We start from the raw sequence: 21128 nt of genomic DNA on the forward strand, positions 1-21128 counted from the left end.
ACAGTTAAGGAGGGATGAGTCTCTTCCTTCAGGCTAGCCCTGGTGGAGCTGGGTCTGCCTGATCACTCCCTCTCAGGCCGGAAGATGACAGTTAAGGAGGGATGAGTCTCTTCCTTCAGGCTAGGCCTGGTGGAGCTGGGTCTGCCTGATCACTCCCTCTCAGGCCGGAAGATGACTCATGCAACTAACTGACTGGAATTTGGCTAAACAATCTTGTTCTAGCTGAAAGCAAAAAACAAACCAACCAACCAAAAACCAAGCTTCTTCAGAGGAGGACAACAACTGAAAGGGCTAGCCCCAAATATTTTGCAACATGAGGGTAAACAACATACAGCCTCCTCCCCCAGTCAAGATGCACAATATCCTTATACTCAGAACTGGTTTTAAAAGTCTAATTTTATTGCAAAACAGAAAGCAGAGGAAAAAATAGCCCATACTACTATGGACTGTGTTTGCTGATAAGGCAAAAAATATGGGTCCCCAAAATACTAAGAACTGAAGTTAGGACTGAGATAAGTTTATGCTATGTCCTACAGATTTATGAGTACTTTTGTCATAATCTCTCCTTTTGTGGTTTCATTTGCACATAATTGTACACATTCTTGATGCTACCTGAGCTATAGTGGGCCAGAAGGAATGGCTGGGGTAGCTGCTGCATCCTCATCTACCACCTGAGGCAGCTGCTTACTTTGCCTTAAGACCATCCTGGCAAAACAGTATCACAACTGTTCTATCTGTATACCTATATTTTTAAAAAACCTGGCAGCTGCAAAGCAATAAAGATAGGCAATATATAATATGCATACGGTTTGAATGAGAAATTTTCTATTTTCTACACATCCTTGTGAAAATATGACTATATTTGAACTATGTATACAATTTGAGCTCAGAAATGCCATTCAAATGATTTTTAAAAATCATAATTTAGATAATCTTCATTTTTGTGGATTAAGTCACATCAAAAAATAAACCAAGTACTTCTGAAGATAATAGTACTGTATTGGATCCAATTTAGTCATGCTTGGAGTAAACAATTAGCTGGACAAATTAACCTTAACTTCAGTTCAACTTATCTAAATGGGTCTATTTTAAGCATGACTAATCTGGATTCAATCCATTCTTTTAAATTAAATATACATACACTGATTCTATCAAGCTGATACCTGCTGTATCTTCTATTCTCTTACAAAGAGTACTTCTAAAAGATGTCACTTAAGTACAGCATGCCCTTCCCATCTATAGGGGTTTAGTTCTGCCCTCCCGTGGATGAGAAAAATGTGCATTCTCAAGCCTCATTATAGTCAGTGAGTAGTGATATGCATCCACATTATACCATTAACAATAACGGGATGGGCTGATCTGCAGATGCTCAAGTCTGTGGATGGCTAGCTGCCGATAAAGTTGGTCCACAGCACTGATAATTAAACAATTTTTTACTATTTTCTAGCTCAAGTGGGAGGCATTTTTTCTAGTGTTTTAAATTGATGAATCCTATGTTTCAGCCCTATTTCTAACTGAATAAGGTTAGAACTGGGCGGAAAACTATGTGGTCCTAAATTGAAAGATTAACCAAAAGTCATTTTATTTCCACGGTGCTTGTTGTTTTGAATAGCAAAGACAATAAGAACACTGTATTTGAAAATAATTTAATGTATCATTCAAATACATACTTCAGAGTACATTCTAAAAGGTTGTTGAATTATTTTTACACTTAATGAGAATGTACACATTAAAGACAAAATCAGTAAGTTGCAGGTATTAATTCCTAACATGTAGTGTTTTAAGCAAGGCAAACAACATGAATTACATGTGCTGCAGAATACTGTATACCACATCTAAAAAGTCTTCAGTGAAATGTCTTAAGACCTGTAACCTTTAGAGTTACAAGTGAGCAGAAAGCACTGCAACAAGGCTGTTTTCATGTATCCAGATCATTTGCTTTCTTTAAGCATCTTTTTTCTTGATGATGAGGGGTCCCACGTTGTCTCCTGTTTCATCATTATGCTTTGTGTGAGAACCATCGCATAGTGGGAACTGCAGGAGGGAAAATATTAAGTAGCCTTAAATGCACATTTTATTTAGCAAAACCATTAAGACATTATCGTTAATATGCACCAAATGCCAAGGGTGTGAAAGAAAATAGTTCAGACAATTCTAAGTAATAGTGTGGGCAACCCTTTCACTCAAGACTGCCATCATTTGGGGTAACCTTTGAGGCTGCATGCCAGCAGAAGGTAGGGCTAAAGTCAGGAAAGTGTTGGACCAGATCTAGAAGTGGGCAGGTCACACTTTTTCTGTGACACTTTTATCACTCTCTTGTCCACTCCCTCCACTTGATTCCCTGGCAGAGAGAGAACTGCTAGACCAGTGGTTCTCAACCTTCCTAATGCTGCGACCCACAGATTGAGAATCGCAAAGGAATCATGACCCACAGGTTGAGAACCACTGCTTAAAGTACATATTATAGATTATGGTGCCAACCCTGGGTCTTAGGCGACTCCTGTGAAAGGGTTGTTCAACCCCCAAAGGGGTTGCAACTCACAGGTGGAGAACCACTGTGCTAGACAATGGCCAAGTCACCCTTTCCAGAAGCTTGAACTGAGGGAACAGAGATATCTTCTGATATTAGGTTGAGGGTCATGTTTAAAGGTTTCCCACCTCCACTGTTAAGAATCTAGCAGACCATCCAAAAATATTACAGTATTACAGTTCCAGTGTTGCTACAACAGAAAGGAACAGCAGTCACGCCTCAGTTTTAAAATAAACATGAATTTGACTGAAGGGAAATATGAAGATTTGGACTTTGTAATGTTTTCAGGCCTGAGTACTCTCTTTCTTCTTCCCTTTTACAGATTTATTGCTTTGAAAATTAAGCAGGTGACTGCTAGACAAATAACTGTTCCTCTGATGGTGCCTCAACAGTGGAACTTCCTTCACATTTGTATTCAAGAACGCCATTTCCTAGAACAGAATGGGAATAATATGGCCTTCCAAATCTGTTGGACTACAAGTCCCAGCAGCCTTAGCCAGCAAAAGTAATAATGAGGAAAGCTAGGAGGTGCAGGCCAACAACATCTGGAGGGCCTCACAACTTTCAGCACCTGTCCTAGAAAGAAATACTTCTATTTAGACACAGTATTAGCAACCATGGCTAGATACCATAAAAGATGACAAATATTTACATCTTTTTGACCACAGATTACGAGTTCAAGAGGCTGAGCACAAAGAGAAAAGGAACACATACTAAATGTGACAGTCACTTTAAGTTAAATGATCTTAACAAATGAGCACATCTTCCCCATATAAGAAAAACTACTTGGATAATAATTGTTATGATCAATTAAGGCTTCCTTCAGTACTACTTTCTACTCACATCATTGTTTCAACTGCTTAAATGTGATATCGCAATAAATCTACTTCCGAAGGATTCACCAGATACTTCCAGAACAAGAAGTTACACAAGTTAAACATTTTCTTTTCTTACCTTCTTAGACCTCCAGCACCGGCAATATACAGCTTTGTCCCCCAAATCTTCCATATCAAATGCATGAACTACTTTTGGATTATCTTTCTGAATATGGAGGTTTACCATCCCATTACAGCATCTGTCCTTGCTGAAGAGTTTTTTGTAAGCAAGATACCCAATCGCTGCTGCTCCTGCTGCAAATGAGACTGCTACAACCCATTCAACTGAAATAGAAAAAAATGGAGAAACTGTCAAAAGCATTTACATACTCCTGTCCCAACAGATTAGTGCAAAAAATAACCGTTACTGTTACAGATGCTTCCCTTTCCTAATAGGTTTTCATTTGCTTCTCAGATACAGATCATGGCTTTTACCCATGTCATTTAGTATGCATATACAGAAAGCAATCTATTTATTCACATTTACAGTGGAATCCTATGCTAGTTTATTCAAATGAGGCCTGATGAATACAGCTAATTTTTACTTCCATCGCATGAATTAGGACTTAAAGGGATTATAGATGGTAGGATGTTGGCTTTTCTCGGATGATAAGAACCCTTCTGCACTACTTTTATTACAACCAATTTTAAAGAAAACCATACAGAGGGAACTTATACTTCAGTTTCATCACTCTTCTTGGTGTTTAGTAGGAGACTGAGGAGAGAAAGCTGTTTGATAATATGGTGAGCTCCTCTCTATGATATATTCCCAAGATAGCAAATAAGGAAAAATTATTAGTTTCTACCTAAATTCAGCCTCGAATTTAAGAAATTTGAGATACTTCTACATCAGGAGAAGAGAATCTTAGACCTTTCTAGGCACAGATGAGCTGCTACTCCCATCACATCTCAACATTAGCCAGGCAAAGTAAACCTGATGGTAGCTGAAGTTCAACAACTTCCAAAACACCACTGATACCCAACCTGGCCTTTTGCAAGGACTTTCTAGAATAACTACCTTGAGAAAGTGATATGTTGCAGATGGGGCATCTGCAATGCCCAACAACAATATAGTATTTTCTTAAAGTACAACCCCCCCTCTGCCAACTCTGTCTGGAGAGATTTCTGGTGAATGTCTAAAATTAGCTCACTCTGTTGATGTTCAGGTGGTCCTCATAAAGGTGTTATACTGTACTGCCATTATAATGCAGTTACAGAATTTTATCTCAGAATAGACAAAGATGCACAGGCCCACAAAATAAGAAGTTAGCATGTCTCATCCATGCACAAGCAGCACTAAACATGTGACAACATAATATACCTGCATATATGCATGACCAAACTCAGTTCATAAGAGATGAGACTAAATACTTGAAGGGTGTCATGGAGGGGAGGGAGCAAGCTTGTCTTCTGCAGCTCCAGGGAATAGGACCCAGAACAATGGGTGCAATCTACAGGAAAAGAGATTCCACCTAAACATCAGGAAGAACTACCTGACAGTAAGAGATGTTCAACAGTGAAACACACTCCCTCAGAGAGTGGTGGAGTCTCCTTCTTTGGAGGCTTTTAAACAGAGGCTGGATAGCCATCTTTCAGGGGTGCTTTGATTGTGAGTTCCTGCATGGCAAGGGGGTTGGACTGGATGGCCCTTCAAGATCTCTTCTCACTCTATGATTCTGAGAGCCAGGGAAATATAACTGCATAGAAAAAGCCAGTAAACACAAGGATTCCACCTGTAAGTATGATACATGTGTCGAGGGTTTGAATGAGAACTATGTAACTGCATGGCCATAGCTAATGATGCCATACAAACTGCAGACGATGAACAAAAAAATGCAAGACCCAAAGTGTATGGTACGTATCTACAACACACTGATAACACTTATTCAGCACAAAGATAAAGGGGAAAATCAGTGAATGCTGTCAACAGAAATGCTTTTTTTAAAGTTAAAATTTGAAATCTTTGGGTGACACGTGGTGCAGTTTCCCACCTCACTGGGCAGCAGATGTAGCTCTCCTCCAAAGCCAAAAGATGCCGCCTCCAGGAATTGCCCAAGACACTTGGAAACATCCTTGCAGCTGCCTGGGGCTACATCCACAGTGCAGAAATAATGCAACTTGACATCGCTTGAACTGCCACAGCTCCATCCTACAGAGTTTGTAGTTTTGGTGAGGCAGCAGTAGCAGACAGAAAGGCTAAAGACTACAGTAAAACCCATGGCGACCCTATGGATGAGACATCTCCAAGACCCTCTGTCCTCCACTGCTCAGTTCCTGCAACCCCATAAAACCTGTGACCTCCATAACATAACTCTATCCATCTAGCATGTGGTCTTCCTCTCTTTCTAATTCCCTCCACCTTTCCCAGCATTATTGTCCTTTTCAATGAGTCCTTCCTTCTCATTATGTGCCCGAAGTACGACAGCCTCAGTTTAGTCATCTTAGGTCCCAAACACACTGCAGAAATAATCCAGTTTGAGACCACTTTAACTGCCCTGGCTCAGTGCTAGGAAATTCTGGGAGCTGTAGTTTATTGTGGCACCAGGGATCTCTCTGACAGAGAAGGCCCAATGTCTCACAAAACTGCAGTGCGCAGGATTCCCTCGCATTGAGCCAGGGCAGTTAAAGCAGTCTCAAACTGGATTATTCCTGCAGTGTGTTTGGGACCTTAGCTTCCAGGGAGGTTTCCTTTTCGACCTGCTCTAGGACCCATTTGTTTGTCCTTTTGGTTGTCCATGGGATCCCCAGCAGTCTTCTCCAGCACCACATCTCAAATGAACTGATTTCCTTCCTATCTTCTTTCTTGATTTCCCAGCAATCACATCCATGCATGGTGACAGGGAATACAATGGCTTCTAGGATTCTGACTTTTGTGCTCAGTTGTGTATCTTTGCATTTCAGGATCTTCTCTAGTTCTCTCACAGCCACCCTCCCCATTCTTAACCTTCTTCTGATTTCCTGGCTGCAGTCCCCACTTCTATCAAGGTTTGACCCCAGATATGAGAACTGGAGCCCAGAATTCCATAGCCTTGAGCCATTAATGCAGTTAAAGCGGTGCCAAACCGGGTTATTTCTCCAGTGTGGATGCAGCCTACAGATGCCAGAAAGGTCACAGCAAAGCCTAGGAGGCAGAGACTCCTGGTGGACTGAAAGGGGGGGGTGTTCCCACGTGGAGACTTACCCCTGACTGCACTCTGCCCCCCGAGGCCCATGACTCCAGACTCAGAGAAGCCAAGGACACGCGAGAAAGGGGCTCAAGGAAGGAAGGGCACGCAGCGGACTGCGCCTGCGCAGGACGGCTTCCAAAATGGTCGCCCCGGCGAGCCCCTACCCTTAAAGGGGCGGGGCCTGGCTTTGTTGGAAGAGGCAGAGGCTGGGAGGCACGTGGACGCACAGGGGGAGGAGCGTTGGCAGGACCACGCCCCCCAGCCTATGGGAAACTCTCAAGGAGGACGGCTATACTATGGGCGTCGCTTACACGGGGGGGGGCGTGGACAGCACCAAGTGAGCCTCTGAGGGAGGGGAGGTCTTCTACCGTGGCCTGCTTCCCTTTAGAAAGCTGAAGGAAGGGATAGTGTGAGCGGGAGGAGAAAGGAGGGGCCCCAGTTTTATCTTTAAATAAATGTTAAATTATTTTTAATTTTTAATTATTATTTAAATTATTTTTAATTGTTAATTATTATTTAAATTATTTTTTAATTATTATTTAAATTATTTTGATTTTTTAAAAATATTAAATTATTTTGAATTTTTTACTTTAAATTATTTAACTTTTTTGATTTTTTAATTATTTAAATTTTTTGAATTTTTAAAATAAACATTAAATTATTTTGAATTTTAAATTTAAATTATTTAAATTGGTTTGAATAATTAATTATTTAAATTATTTTGATTTTTTTAAAAACATTTAATTATTTTGAATTTTGAGTTTAAATTATTTAAATTATTTTGAATTTTGAGTTTTTTAAATAATGAATTTAGAGTTTAAATTATTTAAATTATTCTGAATTTTAAATTGTTTAAATTAGTTTGATTTTTTTAGAACACGTTAAATTATTTTGAATTTTTACTTTAAATTATTTAAATTAGTTTGATTTTTTAAATTAAATTATTTTGAAATTTAAATTATTTAAATTAGTTTGATTTTTAAATTAAATTATTTTGAATTTTAAAATTAAATTATTTTGAGTTTTAAAATATTTAAAAATGTTACAAAAATATTAAATTATTTTGAATTAAAAAAAACCACATGTCTGTTGTTGCTGTTAACTGCCTTGGATTTGACTTGGACTCATGGTGACTCTGTGAACTAGACATCTCCAAGTCCTGCTATCCTTTGCCTCTCTGTTCGGGGTCTGCAGGCTCAGGCCCATGACCTCCCTGATGGAGTCTGTCCCTCTGGCCTGAGGTCCTCCTCTCTTTCTATTTACCTCCGCCTTTCCGAGCTTTAAAACGTCTTTTCTAGTGACCCATGTCTTCTCATGATGTATGATAGCCTCAATTTGATCAACTTGGCTTCCAGGAAAAGTTCAGGCTTGATCTGTTTGTCCTTTTGGCCATCTGTGGTATTCTTAGCACTCTTCTCCAGCCCCACATCTCAAATGAATTGATTTTCTTCTGATCTACTTTCTTCACTATCCTGCTCATACATGGTGATGGAAAATACAATCCCTTGGACAGTTCTAACTTTCGTGCCTAATTGTATAAATAATAACAATAATAAAATTTATTTATACCCTACCTCTCCAATGTCTTTACTCTTTAGGATCTTGTTCTTTCATAGCTGCCTAATCTTTCGTAGCATTTCATAGCATAGCTGCTCTCCCCGTTCTTAATCTTCCGATGTCTTGGATGCCATCCCCATTCTGATCAACATTTGATCCGAATTATTGATTGCAAACTCTCTTACTATTTGTTTCCTCATTGTCTAGGTCAGGGGTAGGCAACCTTTTTGAGCCGGGGGCCGGGTTGCTGTCCCTCAGACAACTGGGGGGCCGAAGCCAAAAAAAAATAATTAAATAATTTTTTTAAAAAAATTAAATATATAAATAAACCAGGACAAATGTAGGACAAAATTTTCAAATGGAAGACACTTTTTTAAAAAAATGGAGGACACGCGAAAAAATTTGCTGATTTTTTTAAAAAATGTTAATATAAATGCATGTTGTTGAGGCTTCTATAGACAATTGCCCCCCAAAGGCCTCGGCAGCAATCGGTGGCAGGACCGGGCTGGGGCTGGTCCCAAGGCCTCGCCGGGCCGCATCTGGCCCTTGGGCCGCAGGCTACCTACCCCTGGTCTAGATTGAATTGGTGTAAATTCTCCACAATTGCCTGAGAGCCTTTGTGACTGAAGAACAGAGTATAATGGTTTTATGCTGCGGGATTGGCTGACTGTATTAAGGATTCTGTATGGTGTGGTATGGGAGGAGGTCAATGGGAGAGTGACACCATGAGTTATCATACAGCACTGAATCTACACTAGAAATAATGCAGTTTGACACCACTTTAACTGCTAGGGCTCCATCTTTCAGAATCCTGAGATACGTAGTTTTGTGAGGCAAAAACTAAACTAATTTTCACTATTGTATATGTAAGTACATTTAGGTTGTGCGTAGGATACTGTAATTGGAAAGTATATAACTTTGCTAGCAGTTTTATGTCAGAACTATTGGCACTACACTCGGTGGTAGATGGGAATTATGATTTATGAGTAATATTACTGCAAAGAAGCATTAGTACTAAGGATTCTGTATGGCAGTGGTCCCCAAACTGTACCCTTTAAGGGATTTTGGACTCCAGCTCCCACAATCCCAGACTATTGGCCAACATGGCTGAGGCTTCTGGGAGCTGGAGTCCACAATCTCTTAAAGGGAACAGTTTGGGATACTATAATGCGCGCTCTCTCTCTCTCTCTCTCTCTCTCTCTATATATATATATATATATATATATGAGATATATATATATATGTATGTATGTGTGTGTGTGTGTGTGTGTGAAATGAAACTCTTTATTATGGTCAAAGACCAGCTTCATTGGTCGCTGAACTGTGCTCTTTAAGGGATTTTGGACTTCAGCTCCCAGAATCCCAGTCTATTGCCCAACGTGGCTGAGGCTTCTGGGAGCTGAAGTCCAACAATTCTCTTAAAGGGGACAGCTTGGGGGCGGGGCCACAGCGGGAATAACGGCCGCCCAGACGGCGCGCGCGCGCTGCGGCGTCAGGGCCGTAGGTGCCGCTGTTGAAGAGGCGGGGAACTACGTGTCCCAGCATGCCCCTCGCGCGGCGTGGGCGTGGCCTCGGCGCCTGAGAGGAGTCGAAGCAGCGGAAACAAAAGACCCGTCGATTGGGAGCGGAGAGAGAGGCAGCTCGGCCCCGGCCTCCCCCCCTCCTCCTCCTCCTTCCCCCCGCCGTCAGTGAAGAAGCCCAGGACGCCGGCGACGACGCCTCCCTCCCCGGCTCCCCATGGCGCTCAAGCGGATACAGAAGGTGAGCGGGGGCACGGGTGGGGCGGCCGTTGGGGGGACTGAGCGAGAACCGAGGAGGGGGACAGAGAGGGAGGGAGGGGGCCTCCAAGTCTCGCGATAAGAGAGAACGCGCGGGGGGGGGGGGGCGAGAAGGGAGCAGGCCTGTGGCAAGAAGGGACCCAGGGCCAAGAAGGATCCTTCACCTCCCCAGCATTCCATGGCATTCCTTAGGCCGCCTTGCTCCCAGGAAGGGACCCAAGGCGGAGGACAGAGCAGATTTCACTATACATGTATTTTTTATAATAATAATAATAATAATAATAATAATAATAAACAATTAAAATCTTCACAGATACATACTTAAAAAAGAAAGCAATTAAGGTGTTCATAGATGGATTTTATCCTGTTTCTTCCTTATTTTAACTCACGTCCTTCATTTCATTCCTTAGGCCGCCTTTCCCCCCAGAAAGGGACCCAAGGCGGATGACAGAGGAGATATCACTACACACACACACACACACACATATAAAAAGCAATAAAAATCTTCATGGACAGATTTTATCTCATCCCTTCCTTAAATAATTTCATCTCTCCATCATTTCATGACATTTCTTAGGTGGCCTTTCTCCCAGAAAGGGACCCATGGCGGCTGACATATAAGATTCAATGATATTTCTTTTCAAAAAAACCAAAAAAATTAAAATTAAAATCTCCTTGGATGGATTTTATTTCACTTTTTCATTATTTTGTATTTCTTAGGTCATCTTTCTCCCAGAAAGGGACACAGGGTGGCTGACAGACAATATTTGACAACATTAAACAGTGAAAATCAACTTTCTAAAGGCAGGCTAAAAAGACATTTTAAAAAAAAAACAAGTGTGTGTTTGTGTGTTGTGTGCCATCAGTTCATTTCCAATTTATGGGGACCCTAAGGCGAAGCTGTTACAGGGTTTTCTTGGCAAGGTTTGTTCAGAGGAGGCTTCCCATGGCCTTCCTCTGAGGCTGAGAAGATGTGACTTGCCCAAGGGCACTCAGTAGGCTTGAAAAATTTGACGCTGGAAATGGGTTTCAGGGTCAAGCTGGGAATTGACCCTGGTCTCCAAAGCTCTGGTCCAACGCGCAAACCACTATCCCAGGCTGGCTCTTACAAAACAATCAAAAGTTTTTGTTTGTTTCTTTTTAAAGCATATCTAAAGTCTCCCTGACATGATTTGCCCAGATCTCACTTGGAATACCATGTCTAGTTCTGGGCACCACAATTCAAAAAGGATATTGAAAAGCTGGAGTGTGTCCAGAGGAGAGCAACCACAATGGAAACCACAAAGCCCTATGAGGAGAGAATTAGGGAGCTGGTTGTGTTTAGCCTGGAGAAGAGGAGGTTACGGGGTGATATGATAGCCCTATTTATGTTGCTTACAGTGGCATAGGACCTATGTTCACCTATTACTGGGTAATGTCAGAAGGAACATGGTGCAGTACCTCCTCCACATGCCAAGGTTGAATGCCAGCATTGGTCAAAAGACCTTCGGCATAGCCTGGGATTCATCAGTACAAGCCTGCCTAGCTCATCTTTGGCTACTTAAAAGTGTGTTAAAGGAATGCCCTTCTCTCTTGTTCACCTTGCAAGGTGAGTTAAGTAAGTATTTTGATTCCCAATGGTAATCAGTAATTCTTCGTGGCTGATGTGACTTGGAATAAAGTACTGTGAGCTTGCATATTTGTCCCAATTGTTACCATAGCTATAGCTGGTCACACAGAAGAAACAGTTCAAAGCACTTCGCTTCTGTCTGCTTCTGAGAAATCTGTGTTTTTTCACCTCTCAAGGTAGTCATCACAACAGATATATGTATCCATTGGTATCAAAGGCAGAATGTCTTTGTACATCAGTTGTTGAGAGATATAAGGAGAAAGGTACTGTTTGGTTCATATCCTGCTTGTCGATGACCCATAGACATCTGGTTTGTCATGTGCCTAGGTAGGTCTTTGGACAAATACAGTATGGCTCTTCTGGTGTAATCTATGCTTCGGCTATTGCCAGTTCATAGACTTGGAAAACTTCTTGGTCTAACTTGGCCTTCTCAGGAATGAAATGCATCACTGCTTGCTCAGTTGTCTAAGAAGTAAGTGAGACATGAATTCAGCTGTGATGAATTTTGTTCTCTTCAGGTGAGTTGTACTAATGAAAAACTAGGAAAGACAGGCACTAAGAAGCTGGTGTCTTGCCGGAAAGAAAACTAAGGTAGATGATACAGTCGGCCCTCCTTATACGCGGATTTGCCATCCGCGGATTTGAGCATCCGCGGATCGCAAATCGGGAAGTTGTCCCCAATGGCGGCGTGCGTGCACGCGCGCCGCCATTGGGGACAATTTCCTTCTCCTCCCTCCCCTCCCTCGCTTCCCTCCTCCCTTCCCTCCCTGCCTCCCTCCCTTCCCTTCCCCTTACTTACCTTTCTCTCGTCGCAGCGGCTTGGCCTCCGCCGCCGTTGCTGCGGGGGAAGCCGGGTGGCAGCGGCGGAGGCCAAGCCTCGGTTTCCTCGCCACCGCCGAGAAAGGGCGCGATGGCGGTGCTGGAGGCCTCTTGGCCCCCAACAACACCGCCACCGGGCCTTTCCTGCGGTGGCAGTAAGGAAGTAGGGCTGCCGCGCTGGAGGCCTTCAAGGCCTCCTGCGCCGGCATCCGGCCTCCTCCAGGCCTCTGCCGCTGTGGAAGGGCCGGATACCGGTGCTGGAGGCCAAGAGGTGCTGGAGGCCCCTTCTGTGGCTGCGGAGGCCTGGAAGAGGCCAGGTGCTGGCGCTGGAGGCCTTGAAGGCCTCTGGCGCTGCTGCCCTCCGCACCTCCTCTTCCCCACCTCCGCGCTTTTTTTTGGAAGAGGAGGCGCGGAGGGCAGCAGCGCCAGAGGCCTTCAAGGCCTCCAGCGCCAGCACCCGGCCTCCTCCAGGCCTCCGCGGCCACAGAAGGGGCAAGTGTCGGTGCTGGGGCCTCTTGGCCTCCAGCACCGGTATCTGGCCCTTCCGCAGCGTCAGAGGCCTGGAGGAGGCCGGATGCCAGCACGGGAGGCCTTGAAGGCCTCCGGCGCGGCAGCCCTACTTCCTCGCTGCCACTGCAGGAAAGGCCCGGTGGCGGTGTTGTTGGGGGCCAAGAGGCCTCCAGCACTGCCATTGCGCCCCTTCTCGGCGGTGGCGAGGAAACTGAGGCTTGGCCTCCGCCGCCGCCGCTGCCGCTGCCACCTGGCTTCCCCCGCAGTGGCGGTGGCGGAGGCCATGCTGCTGCCACGAGAGAGACAGGTAAGTAAGGGAAAGGGAAGGGAGGGAGGCAGGGAGGGAAGCGAGGAGGGAAGCGAGGGAGGGGAGGGAGAAGGAACTTTTGTCCCAATGGCAGCGCGCGTGCACGCGCGCCGCCATTGGGACAAATGGGACTTGAGCATACGTGGATTTTGTTATACGCGGGGGGGTCCGGAACGGATCCCCCGCATATAACAAGGACCCACTGTATTGTTAAAAGTCGCCAGTAATTGGAATCAATGATTGGGGTTTTTCTTGCAAGTATAGAAAAATGAGATGTAGACCCAGCACCATTTCAGAAATTATGTTCAACTTGGAATAAGCAGAGATAAGTTAAAATTGAGAGAAGGGTTCAGAGATCTCTGGCTCATTCAGATAGATATACCGTACTCTGTTCACTGTGAGGAAGTATGTGGGGTGAGAGAAGAGAAGGTACTTCTTCACACAATTCACAGCCAGTTTATGGAATCCACTGCCACGAGATGTGGAGATGACCTGTGGCTTGTCATTAAAAGGGGATGATGGAGAATAAGGCTGTCACTGGCTGCTAGATGCAATATTATATTACAGTTCCAAGAAATGAGATAGTATCTCACAGAAAGTCAGTACCTGGGGAACAAACAGTGTGACAGAGCAATTGACATTGTGACATCTTAGGGCTTCCTAGAGGTATCTGGTTGATCACTGTGGAAAGTGGAATAGAAGCACTTTCGCATTGATCTTTCAGGGCACCTATGTTTCTATATCTGTTCAAATAGGGTTTTTATGTTTGACATCTCTAAAGTGTTCCCAGAACATGCTAGATAGTATCAGTTCAGGGCCACTCACAAAATGCTCTCTGCCCTGCTTCTAGAAACTGTAGTTACTGCTTGGATTTGAAGGGAAATGAAATGCTGCCTTGTCCTAGATATTACCCACAGCGTCCTTCAGGAAATGTTGTTTTCTCTCCATAATTATGGGTGAAAGTTTCTTGGAGATGTTATCTTATAGATCCAGACAACTGTTGTAGAAATTCAAGACACTTTAAATCAGTTGTTTTTTATTGTTGTGTGCCTTCAAGTCATTTCTGACTTATGGCGAACTTACGGTGAATTTATCACTGGGGTTTTCTTGACAGGTTTTTTCAGAGGGGTTTGCCATTGCCATCCTCTGAGGCTGTTTTCTCAGTATTTCATTTACTTTTTGGTCAGCTGATTTAGTGCAGAAATGCAGTAATTAGAAAAGAGATCTCTCAAAGCATGATTTTAACAAAGCTCAGTATGAATTAAATTTTTGTAAAATAGAGTGTAATTCTTCAGATTAGTTTTAAAATGTTGATACCTGGGAGGTTAGGAGAGTTTTAAGAAAAACACTTGGATGTCAATATGCTTGTTTCGAGTACATTTCAGGAGAAAATGTATATAGTCAATCATGAATGTGGTCATCTTGAAGGTATTAATAAGGAATTCAAATTTGAGTCAAAGGAACAGTTTCCCAATTGAGACACACAGGGTATTTTTAGATGTCAAAATAAACTAGTATTCTAGCTTAGCTCTCAGGTCCTATATCCTCCTACAAGTGGGAGAGGCTAAACAAATTCTAGATTCTGGTGTAGTTTGAGGCAGAAACCAGGAATACTGGTTTGTCACACACACACACACACCCCCAAAGACAGAGTCACAAACCATGGTTTGTTCAGCTTGGAGCTGGACAAGTAGGTCAGCAGGTGTGGTTACACTGCATGAAAACAATAAGGCAGGTGATCCCTTTGTGAGCATGACCATAGCCTAGTTTCTGCTGTTGCCAATATACTACTATTAAAATCTTTAAGCCTTACCTTTCTGTTCAGGAGGAAACATGTGCTGTTATCACATGTCAAGAGGACTCAAGATTAGAATTGAATTTAAACCAGTGTTATTTTGGTACAGAAGTCTTCCCATAAGTATTGGTTTTGTGAAGCATACATGAGATTCTGCATTGGAGTCTAAGACATCACTTTCAATAAATGAGAGAATTTTCTCTGTTACTCTGCTGATAAACCTATACTTGACCAGTCAATATCTGATGAAGTTCTTGTTTAAATAATCAGTTTAAAAGGTGGTTGAACAGACTGATAGAAGATAGTCTACCTAGTCATAATGGCAGTACATTGTCTTCAGGTTCAAAGGAAGTATACCTCTGTGCACCAGTAGTTGGGGAACACAAGAGGGAGGGTGTTATTGTACTCAGGTTATGCTGGGGAGCTTCCCTTAAACCAGCACTACTTAAAGTGGTGACCCATGGGCCAGTGTTGGTCTGCGGAGAGTTTCCTGAAAAGAAACAAACAGTTGTAGTCAGTGGCCACTGATATGTTGCTGGTCTATTGTACTTTTTTGCGGGGGGAACCTTCAGATCTCTTTCATCAGGAGCACAACCTTGAACAACTAGTTAGTTATTATGTGCACATAATGCTGGTGGTATAGGCCTTTTGTCTGGTGTAGCATGGCTCTTCTCACACTTAACATGTTTATGTTTTGTCTGAGATTTCTACTATACACCAAAGAAGAAACGCTCTTTCTTTTCTTTCAATGTAATCCTGCATTTGCCCATATTAATTCATAAGCAACTCTTCTACCCTTGACTCCTCTCCTTCTGCTTTGTGTATGCAGTGTGTGCTTTCAAGTTGTTTCTGACTTATGGTGACCCTAAGGCAAACCTTATCATGTGGGTTTCTGGGCAAGATTTGTTTAGAGAATTCCCAGTTTTCTGTTCCAGATCACAAGCTCCTTGTGAAGGGGCACCTATCTATTTTGCCTTCACTACTCTGTAAAGTTTAATATACGCCAATGATGTGGTAAAAATAATTATGACTAATGTTTAAAGAGCAGTGCATGAACTTGTCGGGGAAGTGTCAAAAAAACATCCATTACTGTGGGCAGGGTGTGCCTCCAAGGGCTACCCAGAGCCTTGCCTCTTGTGTGACTAGGAATACAGTACGTACGTAAGTTGGAAAACTTTTAGCTATCCTGTCCTCCCATGACATTGCCCCAAGGTGAGAAAATGCAGTTGCATGAAGAACAAGCACACTAGGACCCTGGGCCAAATTATTAAAGCACAGAATAAGGCTGATAGAAAACAGTCTTATGGAGTCTGCAACCTAAATGACATTTGGTGGGGCAGATCCTCATTAGCATTCATTTGCTTGTTCATAAGACTGTGACAGTAGCCACAGTGTCAGTAATGTTAAAAGAAATTAGTACCTAACAGATCAAAGCAGGGAGGTAGATACTGGAATTGATACTGGATCACGTACGTAATCAAGTTCCAAGTGAGCCTTTCTTTCTTTAGTTAACCAACATAATATTTTGGGGTGCTCCAGAGTTGCAAGAATTTTTGCAGCGTTTCTTGTTCAGAAACGTTTATGCTGGGGATTTAGCCTATTCTAGTGTTTCCCTACTTTCTGGAGGCTGACTGTGGCATGGGAAAGAATTACAGCATGGCTTGCTCCCTTTGGCCAAGGATTTTCCACATTTATATTCCAGCAGTGCAGGAAGGATTTAGTTCAAGGATTTACTTACTCCAAAAACAAGGTGCTAAGTTTCCTCTTTATTTGCAGCCGTTTCTTATCTGCAGAGCCCCCTCAGACATACAGCAAGTCATGAGTGCAAGCCAGATTTACAAATGATAAAACATGACTGAAGAATGTAGGCTCTAAAGATGTAGCAATTTAGGGGAAACTTGTTAATCTATTTTAAACAAAATATGTTTGGAGAGATTGGCTAGATAAGGGTTCCTCAGGGTCATAGACTAGTGCAAGACCATGTGGATCCCTACTAATTGTAGATGATGCCATGCTTTTAACATTTACAGCAAAGCTGTTATGCTGCTCTTATAAATGGCAAATGGGCCTTCCATTCAGCCGTGATACTTAACTATGATTATGTTCTGAAACTGGAAGTAATATAATAATTACTGCACACCATCCCTTTCCAGCTGTCAGATGGTGTTTGGAAGGCTTTACAAAACAATACCCTCAGTGCCTTTGTCAGCTTATAAACATACATCTGAAAGGGGAGGATAGGAAAGAAAGAGCAACAGTTAGTTTAATAGTGGAGCCCTAAAATACCGGTGGGGCATGATAAATGTCTGAAGGAGACACATTCCACACAATGTGTACCTGACAACCTTAGCTGCAGTGGTCCCTTATGATATCTAAAAGTGGACAGTCCTTGAGCACAGCATTTCCAGGAGCAGGTACAGTATGACCAGGGCACTTTGAAAAGTCATCAAAACAGGTGGGCCTTAAATACAGCCATCAGAAGGAAAACAACATGTATTTCCTAGTTGTCTGTATGTTTCCCAAAGTTCCTCTTCCATGAATCCTTTCCCTGTCTATTTGTTGATGAATGCAAGCATGCAACCATAGAAATTTGTGTATCTAAAGGGATTCTGGATCATGGGTTTGGGTTGCATTGCCCAAGAGGTTCCTGATTCAGCTATCACATACATTGGGTCCTTGGTATCCCCTGGGGTTTGGTTCCAGGATACCAACATTCATGGATGCTCAAGAGCTTAGATGGAAAGAACAGGAGTTACAACAACACCAGTCTAAAATGGATATTATAAAATTAGAAAAGGAAATAAGACTGTTAAAAATATTTTCAAGCCGTTGATGGTTGAATCTGTGGATAAAACATCTGTGGCTACTGAGAGCATACTGTACAGGAAACTTTTTAAAAGAGGCCTAAGAAAAGTGCTGTATTCAGTGAGGTATTGGCCACTATCACATAGGTAGTAACAATAGCAAGTACATTTCTATACCGTTTATCAGTGCACTTAAGCACTCCCTATGCAGTATGCAATGTGTAAGCTAATTGCCACCAACAAGCTGGGTACTCATTTTAGCAACCTATGGAAGGATGCCAGGCTGAGTCGCCCCTGGAGCCCTGGGATCAAACCCACAACCTTGTGGCTGTGAATGGCTGCAATACAGGCATTTAATCACTGTGCCACCAGGGCTCCCTAATAAAGGACAAGCAAGGATGTTCCCTCTTCAAATTACACAGACAAAACAAAATAATATTAGATAAATGAATATTTTGAGGCCCTCATAGTTGAAACAGCACCAACAGTGGACACAGTATGGTGGTGCCAGAGCAATATGAAAATTCATGTAAGTATGGGTTACTGTCAGCAGCATATGGTGTGTGTCTTGGTGATTCTGATTTGCGCTATCATATACAACACAGAACTGGATAGTCTCCAATTCCTTCTTGATGGTGTTCTCAGATCTACATTCTACATAGTGACTGGCTTAACACAAAAAGTTAGTTGTGATAAGAATTGTGGATTCTGGAATGGAGAGATGCATCACGGAGTTCTGGCTATCTGAGAATGGTGCAATGGACAGTATAGGATTTGGCAAAGCCAGGTACAAATCCTTGTTCAGCTGTGATATTCAGTGGGTGACTCTGAGGAAGTCATTGTCTTTCAGGGTTGTTATGACAAGTTAGGTTACTATCCAGAACCCCATAGAGGAATGAGATACAACCATGATTTATAATTGTGGCTTGCTGTGTGTCTTATTTCTGTTTCACAATCTGTCTTGCTGTCTGTAGAAATATTTAAAAACTGTTTTAGCATAGCTGTCAAATAAGTGTGAGGCAGCTCTTAGTTCACCTGATTGTAAATTTTGTTGTTGTTGCATGTCTTCACATAATTTCCAATTTATGGCCTAAGGCCCTAAGCCAACCCTATCAAGGCTTTTTCTGGGCTGGGCATGTGTGACTTGTCCAAGCCCCAGTGGGTTTCCATGGCTGAGCAGGGAGTCAATCCTTGATCTCCAGAGTTGTAGTCGACACTCAAACGACTACACCACACTGGCTCTGTTGATTGTTAATGGGTTGTTGTCATCTGCCTTCAAGTCATTTCCAACTTACTGCGATTCTAAGGTAACCCTATCTTGGTTTTCTTGGCAAGATTTGTTTAGAGGAGGTTTGTCATTGCCTTCTCTTGAGGCTGAGAGCATGTGACTTGCCCAAGATCACCCAGTTGGTTTGAAAATTTTGATGGTAAAGGATCTGTCTTATACGTGGTTCTATCTCATACTGGCTGGGGAGAGGTATGGGTTCAGAAAATAACACCAAACATTTAAAATACGAACATTTTCCAAGCCACAGTTAAAATGTACTTGTTGGAGGCCAACAGTTTAGAATGTGTATGTAAAACAGTTGAATATGACTAACAGCGTAGTCATACAAATTAAGTCTGTGGAGTTCTGCATTATAAAAATAGCTTGGGGACATTGTATAGAGTACACTGAGCTCAGGTGGCTGCTGAGATTAATATTTCTACTAATATGCATGTCAGACCTGAACTGCCTATTGATGAGAAAGGCAACAAAGTTATACTAATTGTTGATCTGTCATACTGTGTTTTGGGTAGGATTACTGTATTCAAATAACAGGTGCCCTATGTATTAAATGAGTATTTGCAAAATACTATAAAATTGCATTATTGGTTATCTCTTAGATTGCCCAACATGAGGTGGATTTCCAGATATTAAGAGTCTGTATCTTAAAAGCGTAGTCTGCAGTAGTAATTTTGATCTACCTAGTGATATGGTGTGTACAGAAGAGCCATTATTTTTTCTCTGTTTTCCAATTGATAAAAGATCTGGTATGGTTTATGCAGGATTATATATTTTCAAAAATGAATAGTCAAAGCTTCTGGGGAGGGCTTTTTTTCTCATAGAAAAATATAGAAACCTCTAGAGCCAAATTTAAATGTCTGCAGACTTTTTCTCTCCAAGTCAAGACCATGAGCAGGCAAACAGCATTGTCAGGATTTTTCTTCCACAGGCCCCTCTGCACCTTTCTGCTTTATAAAGAAAACTTGTACACAGTTTTATGTAATAAACTGTATGCTTATTTATTTCATTTTTATGCTGCCTTCTCCCAAGAAGATAAAAACACTTAAAATTTGGGGGGATTTTTTATTTTTGGAATTAACTAGAAGAGCATGTTAATGAGAGATAATGTGCACAGGTTCTCTGGGATGAACGATGAATTGATGAAATACAAAATAAGGACTTACTAACAAAGGAGAGTACAGAGATATAAGTAGTTTCCACTTGGTTTCTTGGAAGTTGTATTTCAACTTTCAGAATTGCTGGCCAGGTATTGTTATCTAATAAAAACTGCATTATTGCTGGGAATCACTGCACTAAAGCAGTGGTTCCTACACTAGATACTTGATGCTAGGTAGGGCTATGCTAATACTGTAGCTACCAGCTCTACAGTAAATCCATCTGGACCTCATAAGGATCACTGTGTTGAGATCCAGCAGTATTGGGATCTCTGCTACAGTAACAGTTGTATCAGGGACTGGCTTCTACTTGTTTGGCAGCACAGTTAAAGCGTGTCTGAAATGCATATCCTGGAATTACATTGGTTAGTCTAAAACTGAAGAAATTAGTCTTTATGGAAGTTTTCTCCTTTCCAGAGTCAGTGGCTTAGGTAGAAATCCCTTTGTTACATAATGTAAACGCCAAAATAGATATGCCTATAAAACAGACATGGGCAATAGCAGTGAATCCAGGGACAGGCTTTCTGATCCTTGGACCCTCTAGGAGGCAGATAAGACTGCCTCAAATCCCCCCATCCTTACCATTCCTAAAATCATTTGAAGCTAACTTACTTTGAAATTTGGGGATTTTAAATATTCTCCTATAATATTAACAGAAGGGATGTGGGGGCTCAAGTGGTTAAGACACTGACTCTGTTGATTGCAAGATAAGCAGACTGGCAGTTCGAGGCCACAGCACTGCATGCAGGAGTGAGCTCCATCACTAGTCCCAGCGTCTGCCAACCTAGCAGGTGGAAAGCATGCAAATGCAAGTAGATAAATAGGAAATATTCCAGTGGGAAGATAAACAGCGTTTTGTGCAATCATGCTGGCCACATGATCACAGAGTAGTCTCTGACAATGCTGGCTCTTCGGCTTAGAAACGTAGATGAGCA

General features: G+C 42.3%; 2 protein-coding genes across 4 annotated transcripts in view; one reads left to right on the plus strand and one right to left on the minus strand.

Annotated features, from left to right (window-relative positions):
- Positions 1-1630: 1630 nt before the first annotated feature.
- LOC149318738 (CDGSH iron-sulfur domain-containing protein 1-like) lies at positions 1631-6695 on the minus strand. Of its 2 annotated transcripts, XM_089507867.1 has the most exons (3): positions 6587-6695; positions 3485-3690; positions 1631-2034 (listed from the first exon to the last, which is right to left on the minus strand). In XM_089507867.1, exons 1-3 carry the CDS (start codon positions 6615-6617, stop codon positions 1945-1947), a joined length of 327 nt encoding a protein of 108 aa, XP_089363993.1. In that variant the 5' UTR covers positions 6618-6695; the 3' UTR covers positions 1631-1944. The 2 variants fall into 2 exon arrangements, with proteins under 2 accessions (XP_089363993.1, XP_089363992.1); XM_089507866.1 differs by lacking the exon at positions 6587-6695 and having other exon boundaries at positions 3485-3727.
- A 2963-nt stretch (positions 6696-9658) lies between these two features.
- The window catches only part of UBE2D1 (ubiquitin conjugating enzyme E2 D1), a 35368-nt gene continuing 23898 nt past the window's right edge, over positions 9659-21128 (plus strand). Inside the window, exons 1-2 of one of the 2 annotated variants that reach the window (XM_089510375.1) lie at positions 9669-9890; positions 10628-10711. Coding sequence is in view for 1 of the 2 variants with exons in the window: in XM_089510374.1 (XP_089366500.1) it covers positions 9867-9890 (24 nt within the window). In the remaining variant the exon portion in view is untranslated. Of the gene's footprint in view, positions 9891-10627; positions 10712-21128 lie in introns of both variants that reach the window. The other variant, XM_089510374.1, reaches the window with a different exon arrangement.

This window comes from Sceloporus occidentalis, unplaced genomic scaffold (genome assembly GCF_023333645.1).
Source record: "Sceloporus occidentalis isolate IW3139 unplaced genomic scaffold, rSceOcc1.0.p SCAF_2, whole genome shotgun sequence".
NCBI classification, from domain to species: Eukaryota; Metazoa; Chordata; class Lepidosauria; order Squamata; family Phrynosomatidae; genus Sceloporus; species Sceloporus occidentalis.

Coding starts and splice junctions, on each gene's coding strand:
- LOC149318738 (XM_089507866.1), bottom strand. CDS start 3,727: ATGCTTTTGACAGTTTCTCCATTTTTTTCTATTTCAGTTGAATGGGTT. Junction 2,035..3,484: donor GGTGCTGGAGGTCTAAGAAG/GTAAGAAAAGAA, acceptor TCCCTCCTGCAG/TTCCCACTATGCGATGGTTC.